This window comes from Sodiomyces alcalophilus (genome assembly GCF_042370955.1).
Source record: "Sodiomyces alcalophilus JCM 7366 unplaced genomic scaffold ACRALscaffold_6, whole genome shotgun sequence".
NCBI classification, from domain to species: Eukaryota; Fungi; Ascomycota; class Sordariomycetes; order Glomerellales; family Plectosphaerellaceae; genus Sodiomyces; species Sodiomyces alcalophilus.
In genome coordinates, this window is record NW_027263537.1 from 4232295 (window position 1) to 4245548 (window position 13254).

A 13254-nucleotide genomic window follows, 5' to 3' on the forward strand; every position below is an offset into this window, starting at 1 on the left:
TAGACGGATTGATATCCGGGCTATAGAATGTGGCTGGATGTGGGTCAATGACGCCACCCCTTATCTCCCCAAGTACCACAGCCAATTTATATGTACATCTTAAGTAGCAAATTCCACCTGTCATCGAAACATATATATCTCCATTCAGCCAATTTGGGTAGGTTTAAACCGTCCGCATTTATCCTAACTCCATTTGACTCTACGGGCTTGTAATAACAAGGGTACCTAGGTGTGTATATGGATGGTGTGTCCAGGTACTTATGATGAGACGTACGTTGCGACTCGAACAGTACGAAGTACATGTAAATTGGTTGTGGTACTTAGAGCTTTCGGCCGTACAGCCATGAATCCACTGCCAGCCTTATTTTATAGCCCGGATATCAATCCGTCTAGGCTCCCCAGTCGGGCCCTATTAATATTAGGTTTCTGACCTTATAAAAGCTTAAAGGGACTCTTATATTTAAGAGCTGAATTAGGTGATCTGTTATATATATAAATAGCTAAGAGAATAGCTTTACCCTAAAGGTATTAAGGCAGCTCTAAGTGGAAAAGAAGAGCTCGAACCTTTTTTATTATAGTTCTTATAACTCGTTTAATAGAGCCTTAAGCTTTATAAGTGTACGGTGGCTTTATATTATGCTTTATACCTTTAAAGAGGCGTTAAAAAGAGGCGTTATTAAATTCTTTTTTACCGTTAGTATCTACTTCTTTAATAAAGAAGTGATATTTATTATTATTATTATTATTTTCCACCTAAGCTTTCCACTTTTTTATACCTATAACTACCGTCGTTTTAGACTTATCTAAGAGCAGTTATGCCTATAGGAACCGGGTGGAACGGTCTAATATAAACAAAATCCAACGCTTCTTATTATAAGAAAGAGGTTCGATCGGTCCGTAAAGATCTATATAAACCTTTTCTAAATAGGAAAAGTCCTTATATTTATTAACTAAATCTTTATTCGTAAGTGTAATAAACTTACTTTTCTTATAGGCATTATAGCTCTATATTTTAGTTAACTCTTTATTAGTTATATTATAATCTTTTTAAAGAGTATTAGTATAAAGACTTTTTAAGGTAATAGGGTTAATATAACCTATCCTGTTATGCTATAGCGTTATGTTTTCAGTTATAAAGGTAGTCCTTCGACGGTTATTACGGTCTCTTTATTTAAAAAGCTCTTCTTAAGGTGAAAGAGGTTAAGGTTTCTTTATTATATTATTTCTTTATTAAGGTTTAACTAACCCCTTTCTTATATTTCTTTGTTTATTTTATTTCTTTGAAACTTATTCTTTAAACCTCTAAAACCTCTTTATTCTAGTTAAGTCTTAAGACTATTCTTTAGGTAAAATACCTCTTTATAACAGTTTCTTTATGTTTTTTCTAGTATTTATTATATTTATTTTCTAAGACTTAACCCCCCTATACGATAATGCCCGTGGTATAGCCTAGTATAGCCCGTTATAAAGCAGAGCCGTTATAGAAAGAAAAAGGGGCTTTTTATTATTAAATAATAAGAGCTTCTTATTTCTAATAAGACCGCGAGCTTCACTATTAAAATAAAAGAGACTAATAATATTCGTGCCTATTTCCGGTATATAAAGGCACTCTTTTACAGGCAGAAGCTTTCTAGTATCCCTGAATTTTATAACGCAGTCTCCTTTACCTTATATCTTTATTTCCTTTACCTGACCCTAACGAACAGTTCTCTCTTTAGAATTATAAGTAGAAAAGAGTCTTTTATTTATAATAATATACGCTATAGCCCCGCTATCTATATAGAAATTTAGATCTAATTTAATACTATTTTCTGCTTATATTTTATAAATCTTTTCTACTAACTAATCTATATTAAGGTTAGTATTATTTATATCTTTATTCTTAGAAAAGATAATAAATACCTGATCCATATCCATTAAATCCTATATAAAAGGATTAGGACGGTCTAGAAGAGGAAACGGAGGAGGGAGGATGTCTTTAAAAATAACGCCGGCCTCTTCGTTTTTATTATCGTCTTCCTATTCTTTTTCCTTTTCTTTTTCCTATAACTAATCTTACAGTTAATCCTACGGTTAATTCTCTTAATCTATACTTATGTTAACCGTAGCAGACTCGTCGTTTTCCTATTCTAAAGACGTATCTAAGGCGTGCTATTCCTTTGCCTTTAGTACGAGGTTTATTATACGTTTCTCTCTTTAAAAGAGACGCGTATTTCCACCTCCTTTCTTTTCTTTATCCTTTCAAGAGGACTAGGATTTATTTACCCTATTCTGGGTATCTTTCCTTAATCCTGAATTATCCTTTATTACCCAGTTCTGAGGTGCTTTTTCAGGATAAAGGAAATAGCAGTTAGTCGGCGTATAGCCAGGCTTCTTATAGTTCTTATAGAATAAACCCTTAGTCTTTTTCTAGGGTTTTTTACTGTTATTCCTCTATGATTTCGAACCTTATATAAGGAGGGTATTCGACGCCTAATCGACCTTTCTTAAAGTATCTATTAATTCCGCTATTAATTTATCTAGTATATAACTAGTAATATCGTGACTAAGAGCTTAAGTTATTTACCCTACTATAGATTCGTACCTTTTATCGAGACTATTAAGAATCTAGGCAAAGATCACCTTATTAGAAAAGGATATACCTCTTTAATTTAAGGTAAGCAGTCTCTCTTATATTTTATATAAATACGCTTCGAGATTAGGGAATTCCGAAGGCGAGAGGTTAAAAAAAGAAGTTAGGACGATATAGTCGGCCCAGAATCCCTTTGCTTTATATAAATCCTTTAGTTTATCCTATACTTTTAAAGCTTTATTTATTCTTTAAACCTAAGTTAAGGGACCGTCTAAAAGAGCAGAGAGTATATCTCTATCTGCCTTTAGAGACTCCTCCTTCTGTTTTATAGAAGGATTTACTAAAAGGGGCTGTATAACGTCTTTAATATATTTTCCTTTATAAGCGAAGTAAGCGTGTATTCCTATAGTCTAGTTTTAATAGTCTATACTGCCCTGGAGCTCCCGGACTGAAATTCCTTTGCTAGTCTCTTATTAGGCTATTTTAAGTAATAGAACGATATATTTTATTATTTATTTAAGTCAGAATTAACTAAGTTATTTAATAATTTATTTTTATTATTTTCTTTATTACTTTTTCCTTTGTTCTTTATTATATTATCGATAAAGGACAGAAATAAAGAATACTAAGCTAAAGGTCTAATTCTGATTAGCCTAGCTTCGAAAAGTGGGTCTAAAAGTGGGTCTAAATAGTGAAGCTATTTATAAATCTCGCGGCGCGAAGAAAAGTGATACTCGTATAAAGCGAATAATAGGATTTCTATAGGCGGACTTTTTACTAAAAGCTTATATACCACGTTACGATATCCTAGTATTATAGGCAGCGCGGTAGGTTAAGTGGCTTAATTATTATAGCTATTATTCGTGGAGCAGTTATAAGACCCTTTATATTTAATCCACGTATTCGTTATCCTTTTTCTTCTTTTATAAAAAGTCCCTTTATAAATAAAGGAATAGTATATCCGATCGTGACAAAGAGTCTTATTCCGATCGTGTGGTTCTTCCGGAACAGGAATAAAGAGCTAGCCTCTTAGCACGACTCTTAGCGACCGTATTAGGAAGAATAAAGAGCTTTAAACCGTGGTATCGGAACGAACGGTTCGATTCGATTAGCTATCTTTGGGAGATAAAGGGATTTCGTATAGTCGGAGATAAGGATCTGCGACCGGGGGAGGATAAAGGGATGGCCTAAAAAGGCAGGTAGGAGTCTTTTTAGTATTTTTACGTGGCCTAAAAAGGCGGGAGTCTTTTTAGTATTTCGAGTAGAATAAAAGGGTAGAAAAGAGTAGATTTCCTTCTTTGCTAACCCGGGCTTATAACCCTTTAATAAATTAGGCTATAAGTAGTAGGCTATACGCGTGGAAGAGAGGAATATTAAGTAAAAGCTATTAAATTTGTAGATCCGTAGGATTACTGCTTATTACGCAAACGCGTAGGTTATATATAAAGAACTAACTTCTGGGATTTCTTCCTGGATCCGGGGCTGGCAAAAGACCCTAAAAGATTGGGTGGCGACTATTACGTTAACAGCCTACGCGACGGTTATCACGCCACGTTATTTGCTTAAGTAATAACCAAGATATCGTATTTACGATATCTAGTATATTTATATAATTATTACTTATTATAAGTATAATATCAACAGGAACTACTTAAAGGTAGCCGTACTATTAATAGATCTAACTAAGGGGGGGAACCCTGGAATTATCGTTTTTAGACCGGAGGCTAAGGTAGTATTTACCGAAATAAAGAGGTTTTTATAAGGCACCCGTTTTCGGTACTTTAACCCTATATTACCTATACGTATTAAGCCCGACGCGTTAGTATTTATAATCGGTATAGTTATTAACTAGCTTAAGGATAGAATATAGCGCCCTATCGCGTTTATATCCCGGAAACTATATAGACCCGAACTTAACTATAATATACCTGATTCGGAGCTAATAATAATTATTAAATAATTCTATATATAGGTGTATTATATAGGTCATAGCCAGACTCCCGTATTAGTCCTTACCGACTACCTACATCACCGATACTTAATAAATAAGCTAAAGTTAAAGGGGTACTATATATATTAGCTTAAAGAGATTATAGCCTATAATTTCGAAATTAAGTACTGGCCGGGCTTATTAAACCTAGCTAATAGCCTCTCGCGGAAGCTATAGTATACCCGAATAACTCCGAAGTTACCTCCGAATATACTAAGGCTATAGAAGCGTTTTTAAGAAAGTTTATCCTAGGATTAATTACCCTAGGAGTAGTTATTAATCCCTACTCGCCTATATTATATAAAGGAATTATCGAAGCTTAGGCCGAAGACCCGTTTTATATAAACTAGCAAGAAGCTAATAATAACCGGCTAAGGGCTAGCTCCTAGTTACGACATAAGTAAGGTATCCTATATTTTTAAGGGAAGGTGTTTATACCCGACTATTCCGCTTTACGCCGAAAGGTTCTATAAGTGTTCTATAATAGTCTAATAGCTAGCCACCACGGGATTAAGAGGACCGTCTAACGGATCTCTGGCTATTACTTTTAGAATTATTATTATTATTATTATTATTATTATTATTATTATTATTATTATTATTATTAGTATTATTATTATTATTATTATTATTATTATTATTATTATTATTATTATTATTATTATTATTATTATTATTATTATTATTATTCTCTTACTCCGCTATCATAGCTATCCTAGGAGCCTTGTTTAGGCTATACGGTCCTTCTTAGCTGGTTATAGGGGGGAAAACCCCTCTCGGGTAAAAAACCCCTATACTCTCCTTATTAGGGTTAGTGCCGTATTGGGGCCGCGGTGGCCCCGGTAGTAACTTAATACGTATCTGGATCTCACCTCTAGTCTAGTAGCTAATAGGAAGGTAGCAGGCTAGGAGTTTCGGGTTAGCCTAGGGGCGGCGTCCTATATGGGGGGGCCGAAAGAAGTCCGTAGCGGCTCCGCGCTCCTAGATTCCTCCCTGTATCGGGGTAGCCGGCTTTATTTACACCTTCTATTAGGCGGGGGGTTTAGCAGGGGCACCTGCCTTTATTATATATGCCTGCCGTATTCGGTAGCCTTTTATAGCTATAGTTAGGTTAATTAAAAATTTTAAGGGCCTCCGCCCTTCTTCCTGTTTTTTATAAGCGGCTGGTTATAAGTTATTTATAGAGTAAGGCCGAATAATTAAATTATCTAAAGCTAAGGAGAAAAGAAGGAAAGGGGAAAACTCTATAGGTGCTTACGACCTAAATATAATATCGCGGCGACCCACTAGGAACACGCTATAATTAGTCGGAAGATCCGGTGCTTTACCGGATTATCTTTACGGGGTTAACCCGTAATATTACCCCCCTCCCCCCTCGGTAAGTCGTTAACCTTCGGTATAGGTTCGTGAAACGTTATTATTCGATTAAATAACGCCTCTTTATTAATTAAATAACGACCCCTAGTAGCTTTTTAATCCTAAATAACCTCTCTATTCGTTAAAGAGCGCTTAAGGTAGGCCTTTATAGTTATACGATTAATTAATATAATATATACAGGCATTATTATTATTCGTAGACGGGTTATAGGATCGTTCCTTCTATATAAGGAACAGGTATACGTACCTTCCCTAACCGTGTAACTCGTTTATTAATAATACTAACTTTACCGTTACCTCCGTTATTCTGTTTTTTCTTCTCTTTTTTAATAATATCCTTTATTATTAGGAATATATTTTCTATCGCCTACCACCCTTTCGTACGCCGTTTTATTATTCTAACCCCTTATCTCTCTCTCTAGAAGATATTTAAGTTTTTAGGATTATCCCCGGCCCCTAAGGTACGATTCCCGTTCTTCCTATAAGCCTCGCGCGACGTTTACTAACTTATATATATAATATAGGGGGCTAATAATAATAATAATAATAATACCGGCGAGGAGGCACCTACTCCCGCCGCGGCTAATAAGGAGATCACTACTCCTGCCTCGGCTATAGACCGCCGCGCCTAGCTAGCCCGAGCCGCTAAGGCTAAGGGTAAGCGTTCCGCGGGTAAAGCTTTTATAGTAGTTAAGAGCCCCACAAAGCGCGCTCGTGGAATAAAATATCCTCCTAGAGGGACCCGTTCGGTCTTTTACTATACTTACGTAAAGGTAATTACTAATAGCTAGAATAGGCGGCGCTACTACGACTAGTCGGGACCCGGAGTAAGGATACCCGATCTTAAATATTATAATTACTCGAAAAGCGGTTATAGGTGCGTTCCTCCTTTACCTAGGATAACTAGTCAAGGCGGCGAAGGTAGTTAATAATAACCCCTTTTATAGCCCTAAGGCGATAAAGGCGCTTATAGCGGCTTATTCGGCCTTCTAGAAGGCGTCCGGGGTTTTAAAAGAGATCTCTAGTACTTTATAGGAGGATAAGCCTATTTTAATACCCGTTAACTCGGGTACCGGTAAGCCTCGCTTATCGGTATAAGCCACCGCCTCCCCCCCCGTAGGGACTCCTATATTATAGTAGGTAGACCTATACCTATCGCGGCGCCTCCTATTATCGTTACGCCTATTCCTAATATAACGATTACCTTTATAGGGGTAGAAGGCCTATACCGGCTTAACCGGTTCCTATAGGTGGTTAAGAACGTTATAGGGGTTATTCGTATTAAGGTAGAGGATATTAAGTCCTTTAAGGGAAAGAAGACGGATAGGTAGGCCGAGGTCGCGGCGTTTATATTATCTCCTGTTATCGCTAAAAGCGTTAATAGTCACGAGGACGCTTATAATAACGTTAATCTTAATACCTAAACCCGGTAGCTAAGGGCGGGGCTTATCCGCCCCGACTTAATTAACGTGGATAGCCTTACTATTATTCTAACCTTTATTTAATCCTTACCGCCTTTCTTATAACTATTCTTCTTCTTATACCGTTCGCGTAGTCCGTTATTAGCTTTAATCGAGCTATACTTCTCTTCGTAGCGGTCTAAGGCGGTTAATTCTTATAGGGACTCTATTAGTTCCTAAGATATCTAGGCGTATCCTTCTTATTTTATTAACGCCTCTCTCCTTACGCCTCTGCCTACCTTCTTATTCCTAGCGTATAAGATTTCCTTTACCGTCTATTCGTCTTCTTCGAGACTATCACGAATTAGTCCGGGTTAGGGGTCGTGTAGAATTTAACTAAAAAGCGGATCTTTACTCGTATATCGTAGGAGGTCTATATAAAACCTCGGGTATACGTTTAAAGGCACGTTTAGTTCTATAATATACGGGTTAATAACCTTAGTAACTATATATTTCTAGTATAGCTAGCTTAACTTACGCGATAGTCTTAGGGTAGAGTAGTTTATAAGTAAAAGCTATATAAGGTCGCCTTTATAAAGGCGTTTAGCGGGGATATAACGCTTATTCGCTAACTCTGCCTATTATAGCTATATAGCCGCTATTAAAGCTTAGGCGAACTCTATAGCTTTTTAGAGGCGGTAAAGCAGGTTATAGGCTATAAACTCCTAAGTATCGCTACTTAGTTCCTCGTGGATCTAGATCGGGTCGATATAGTATCCGTGTTTAAGGAAGAATAGACTTATCTTAGTAGTAAAGCTCTCTTAGTTATTTAACGCTAATTAGGCGGCGGGCAGTAACCTATCCTAATCGTCTTAGGCGTAGTAAATAAAGGCTTAGAGGTACGCCTATACTTCTTAGTTTACTTATTTAATAGCTTTATCGGTCTAAGGGTAGTACGCTATACTTAATCGTTATTCGATTTTAGCTAATTTATAAAAGTATCGCTAAAAACAACGTATCTAGTTAGAACCTCTATTACTTATAATTAAATAAGGTATACCATAGAACCGAAAGTGATAGTATAAAAACTATTCGGTATAAGCTTCCGCCTTTATAGAGTCTATCGCTTTAAGGATAATAGCCTTTATAAGTTAATCGGTTATAACCTATAAGTATCTATACTTTTTCGGGAGGTAGATCCGTTATAAAGTCTATTAACAGGTCGCTCCTTATTCGTTTAGGAATCGGGAGTGGTTTTAAGAGTCCTCGTCGAGTATTCCTCTATATATAGCTCTAGTTATAAACGTTATAGTTATATATAAACCTATATACGTCTTAGTTTATTCCTAGCCAGAAGAAGCGTCTTACTATAAGGGTAATTATATTATCTCGCCCCGGATAACCTCTAATCGTAGAGTCGTGTATAGATTAGATTACTCGTGTTCGTAACGTGCTCCTTTCTTAAGCTCCCGGCACCTATAGGCGATCTTAGAACGTTAATAGTCCTTATAAGGTGATCCTATATTCGGTAATCTAGGCTCGGAGACCTAATAAGGGGGAAAACTATCGATCGCCTTTAGATACGGCTTATATAGCTTAGCGATACTAGTTATCTTCTTTTACTATACCGTCCTATAGCCGTTATAATTCGTTATTAGCTTCGAATACTCGTGGGTATTCGCGAAGAAGGCGGATCTTTATAGGGATTAAGGTCTCTAGGATTAACTATATATATCGCGCCTATTCCTGTTTATCGGAGAAGTCCTTTAGTTTATCTTATTCTCTTCGCGAGAGAGTATCAGTAATATAATTATTAGCATTTTTACGGTATTCTAGTATAAAGTTAAACTAAGTAAGCTCGCTGGCCTATCGGCTTTATCTCTTATTAAGTATCTTCTTTATTATAAAGTATTCTAGGGCCTTATAGTCGGACAGGATCATAAAGCGATTATAACTTAGGAGCTCTGCTCTTTAATACGTTATATAGCTTATAATCGCTAATATCTTCTTATTATAGATAGGGTAGTTATACTCGGCTCCTATAAGTCGGCTTAAGTAGTAGGCGACCACGTAACGACGTCCCTATTCGTCTTCTTAAACTAATACACCTCTTAGTATAAATCCCGAGTAGTCGGTTTCTATAAAGGTCTTATTACTTAAAACCTATTATTATAGGATCGGTTCCTCCTAGAACTTCTTCTTAACCTCTTCGAAGGCCGCTTATTTATTAGGGCCCTAGGAGAATACTTAATCCTTTTTTATTAGTCTTATTAAGGCGGCCGTGATATAAGCAAAGTTCTTTACGAATATACGGTAATAGTTTATAAAGCCTAGGAAGCTTCGGACTCCTTTTACTAAGGTCAGGGCTTCCTACTCTCGGATCGCCTTTAGTTTATCGGGGTTATATAAAACGCCCTGACCGGCGGTAACTATAAACCCTAAGTATTTCACGGTCTTTACGCTAAACTTATACTTTACTAGGTTAAGCGTTAATCCTGTATCGCTTAGCGATTATAGAACCAGGTTAACCTTTTTCTTATAGTCGCGTAGGGATCCGCTTAAATAAATCAGGATATCGTTAATATATACGGTAATAAAGTCGTTAAGGTAACGCTATAGCGTTTTATTAATATATCGTTAAAAGGATATAGGGGCGCTACTAAGTCCGAAAGGGTATACTAACTATTTAAATAAGCCGAATCGAGTTCGAAACGGTATTTTCGCTTTATAGCTAGCGGCTATTCGGATCTTATAGAACGCAGTAACTATATTAAGCTTTATAAACCACTTAGCTTACTCTAGGTTTTAGAGTATCTCCGTAATTAATAGGAGAGGATAGCGGTCTTTTTAGGTAATCGTATTTAGGGCATAGTAATTATAATAGAATCGTAACCCTCCTCCTGGCTTCTTTATAAATAGAACTAAAGCTTTAGCGGCGGAGCTACTAGCTTATATAAACCCCTTATCGATAAGGTCGGTAAGGGTCTTTTATAGGACTAAGAGTTCCTTTCTGGATATATTATAAAGAGGGCCCTAGGGTAGTTCTGGCTCCTTACCGTCGGGCCCTTATATAAGGTTTAGTTTATGGTTAACCCTAGGTCGATAAGGGGGAAGGCGGTTCGCTTATAAGTCAGAGAATAAGTCCGGAAATCGTTATAGTATCTCTTCTAGGATATACTTTCGGGGGTCGACTAGAGACTTACCTCTAAGGGCCTTATCGATATCTTTAATACTAACTATATAAAGCGCGAGTTCCTTTTTACCGAACCGTTATTTCCTTTATAATCGCCGTATAATACCGGCGAATACCAACCCGGTCACTATTTAAGCTCCGCGGATAGCTCTAATATTATCGGGTTCTTCTTCGCCTTAGAGTCGGATATTTATCCAGGCTACTCCGTGGTAAAGGCGACGTCTTTTTACGTAATAAGTAATATCGTTATATTCTATCTATAGTTTCCCTAGGAATATATCGTGATCTAATCCTAATATTATATAAGCGAATAATCGTTATATATATCCACCGATCTTAAGATCGTATACGGTAATACCGGAACTCTTTATAGACCCTATAATATCGGAGAACCCTAAAAGGGGTCTTTTAGTCTTATCGATTAACGGGAGGCGGAGGGACTTTATAAGACGTTTACTTATAGCTATATAATAGTTATATCTAGTATCTACGAGAGCGGTAATTAACTTTTTATTAATCCGTGCTTATATAAGAGCTAAATAACTACTATATAACTATAATATAAACTCTTTTTAATCCCTTTATTCCTTTATAGTAGGCTTTAATACCCGTTTTTATACTAAAGCTATTCTTTTTCCGAGTCTTTATCGTTATCCGTGACTCCCGTATAGATCGTCTTATTATCCGAGGCTACTAAGACGTTCGCTACACGGTTCTCTTTATAATCCTTAGCGTCTTTTTTCTTTAAGCGGTATCTTTTAGCGAGGTGTCCCTTCTTTCCGTAGTTATAGCACTCTCTTATCTTTTTCTTCTTAGTCTATACTTAATTAACTCCTCCTATCTTTATATCGCCGTTATAATCACGAGCATAACTATTATTATTATTATTACGTGGCGCTTAGCCGAACCGTGGCCTTATAGTAAGGGCTTTAAGTCTCTAAGCGATGCTTTGTATTTCGGTTACCTAAGTATAATAGTTATTTAGTAGTTTCGTGGTAATAAGGGCGGTATAAAGGCGATTACTAAGAGCTCCTTTTAGGAATATAATCTTCGTAGTATTATCCTATTAACCTCTACCGGCGATAGCGAGCTATTATTCGAAACCGGGTACGAAGCTTCCGAACGCTTAGTCTTTACGCTAGCATAATATTTTTAGGGCGTTAGCCGCGTAAAGTGATTTATTAATATCCTTATATATACGGTTAAGGTAATTAAGGAAGTCTTTAGGGTCGTATTAACTATCGGTTCCACTTATAGCCTAAAAGGAGGCGATAACACGGCGGGGAGCTTTATCTAAATAGGCGTTAATAAAATACCATTTCTCGCGAGGGCTCTAGAAAAGATGTTAATCGAGTAGGAGCTTTTCGCGAATCTTAGACGACTAGCTTATATACTCTAAGCGTTTACTATTAAACTTCTAGGGTAATAGAAATACTTTAGTCCTAAGGTTCGAAACGGGCGTTATATCGGGCGTAGGCGTCGGGATAGGCGGCTAAGGGCCCTATATAGTCCTTTCCGATAGTATAGCAAGATAAGGCGTGGCTATACGTTATTAGTTTTATATCGCCTATAATAGCTATTTAATAGTATTCTATTATTCTTTGATCTGGGTGGTTAAGGTCGCGACCTAAGTCTATAAAGGGTTAATAATCTCCCTCCTCTACTCCGTAGCCTTAGGCGACTCGCCCGCTAGGCGTGACGGAGCGCGTGGAGGTGGATCGAAGTAATAGTCTATCTTTATTAGCGTAGCGTATAGGTTTCGCTAAGCTTTATATATATAAGCGGCTAGTTATAAGTTATTTATAGAGTAAGGCCGAATAATTAAATTATCTAAAGCTAAGGAGAAAAGAAGGAAAGGGGAAAACTCTATAGGTGCTTACGACCTAAATATAATATCGCGGCGACCTACTAGGAACACGCTATAATTAGTCGGAAGATCCGGTGCTTTACCGGATTATCTCTACGGGGTGAACCCGTAACATTTTTCCTCCTATAACCCTTTTTTTACCTTTCCGTAAGTCCTATCTTAAGCCACCCCTCGGTCTCCGCGTCTATTCCCGGCCTTATACCGCCGCTATTAGCGATCGCTAATTAATAGTTATGATTCTAAAAAGAGTTCTTTTCGATATAATTTACTTATAAATAGTAGCGTATACGGGGAGTCGGTGGTGCTAGGGCGGGCTAATAAGATAGGGTATAGGTAACTAAATAGCTATTAATAGATCGATTAATAGTCTTATACTGTTAATATAAGTAAAGGGGTGCCGTGGGGGCCACGCGTCGGGAACGGGTTTAGTACTAACTATCTCTAAGATACCTCCTAAGAAGAATAAGAAAAAGAAGAACGGTTCTTAATACTATAAGACTAATACCGTGCGTATACTACCGTGGGTATTCTTAGGGGTATCCTAAGCGTCCTAAAATAATAGCGCTTTATGGTCGTTTCTAATATTAAGTAGTTATCTTAGATTTACTAAGCGCCTCGGGGGCGAAAAGCCCGAGGATATAAAAGCCTATACTAACACTACTAGAAAGGGCGTAGTATACTATTAGTATACTAATAGCCAGCGAACTTATAAGGATATAAGTCAGTCTTATAGCGGTGTCTTAGTGGTACCGTGGCGGGATAACACGGTTTTAATAACTAAAGCAGGTTCTAGCTATAGCCCTTAAATATTAATAGCGTGTCCTTAGCCGTTATCGGGAATATATAGCGGCCGTT

The 13254-nt window shown here is 37.1% G+C and overlaps 2 protein-coding genes across 2 annotated transcripts; both read right to left on the minus strand.

Annotated features, from left to right (window-relative positions):
- Window positions 1–20: 20 nt before the first annotated feature.
- Window positions 21–302, minus strand: ACRALDRAFT_2021550 (uncharacterized protein; the record flags this gene model as incomplete). The annotated part of the gene is made up of 2 exons (XM_071020062.1): window positions 21–33; window positions 118–302. The coding sequence occupies 2 exons, from the start codon at window positions 300–302 to the stop codon at window positions 21–23; spliced, it is 198 nt and encodes a 65-aa protein (XP_070873757.1).
- Window positions 303–5072: 4770 nt separating this feature from the next.
- Window positions 5073–12514, minus strand: ACRALDRAFT_2021551 (uncharacterized protein; the record flags this gene model as incomplete). The annotated part of the gene is made up of 2 exons (XM_071020063.1): window positions 5073–5252; window positions 12506–12514. 2 exons carry the CDS (start codon window positions 12512–12514, stop codon window positions 5073–5075), a joined length of 189 nt encoding a protein of 62 aa, XP_070873758.1.
- Window positions 12515–13254: the final 740 nt, after the last annotated feature.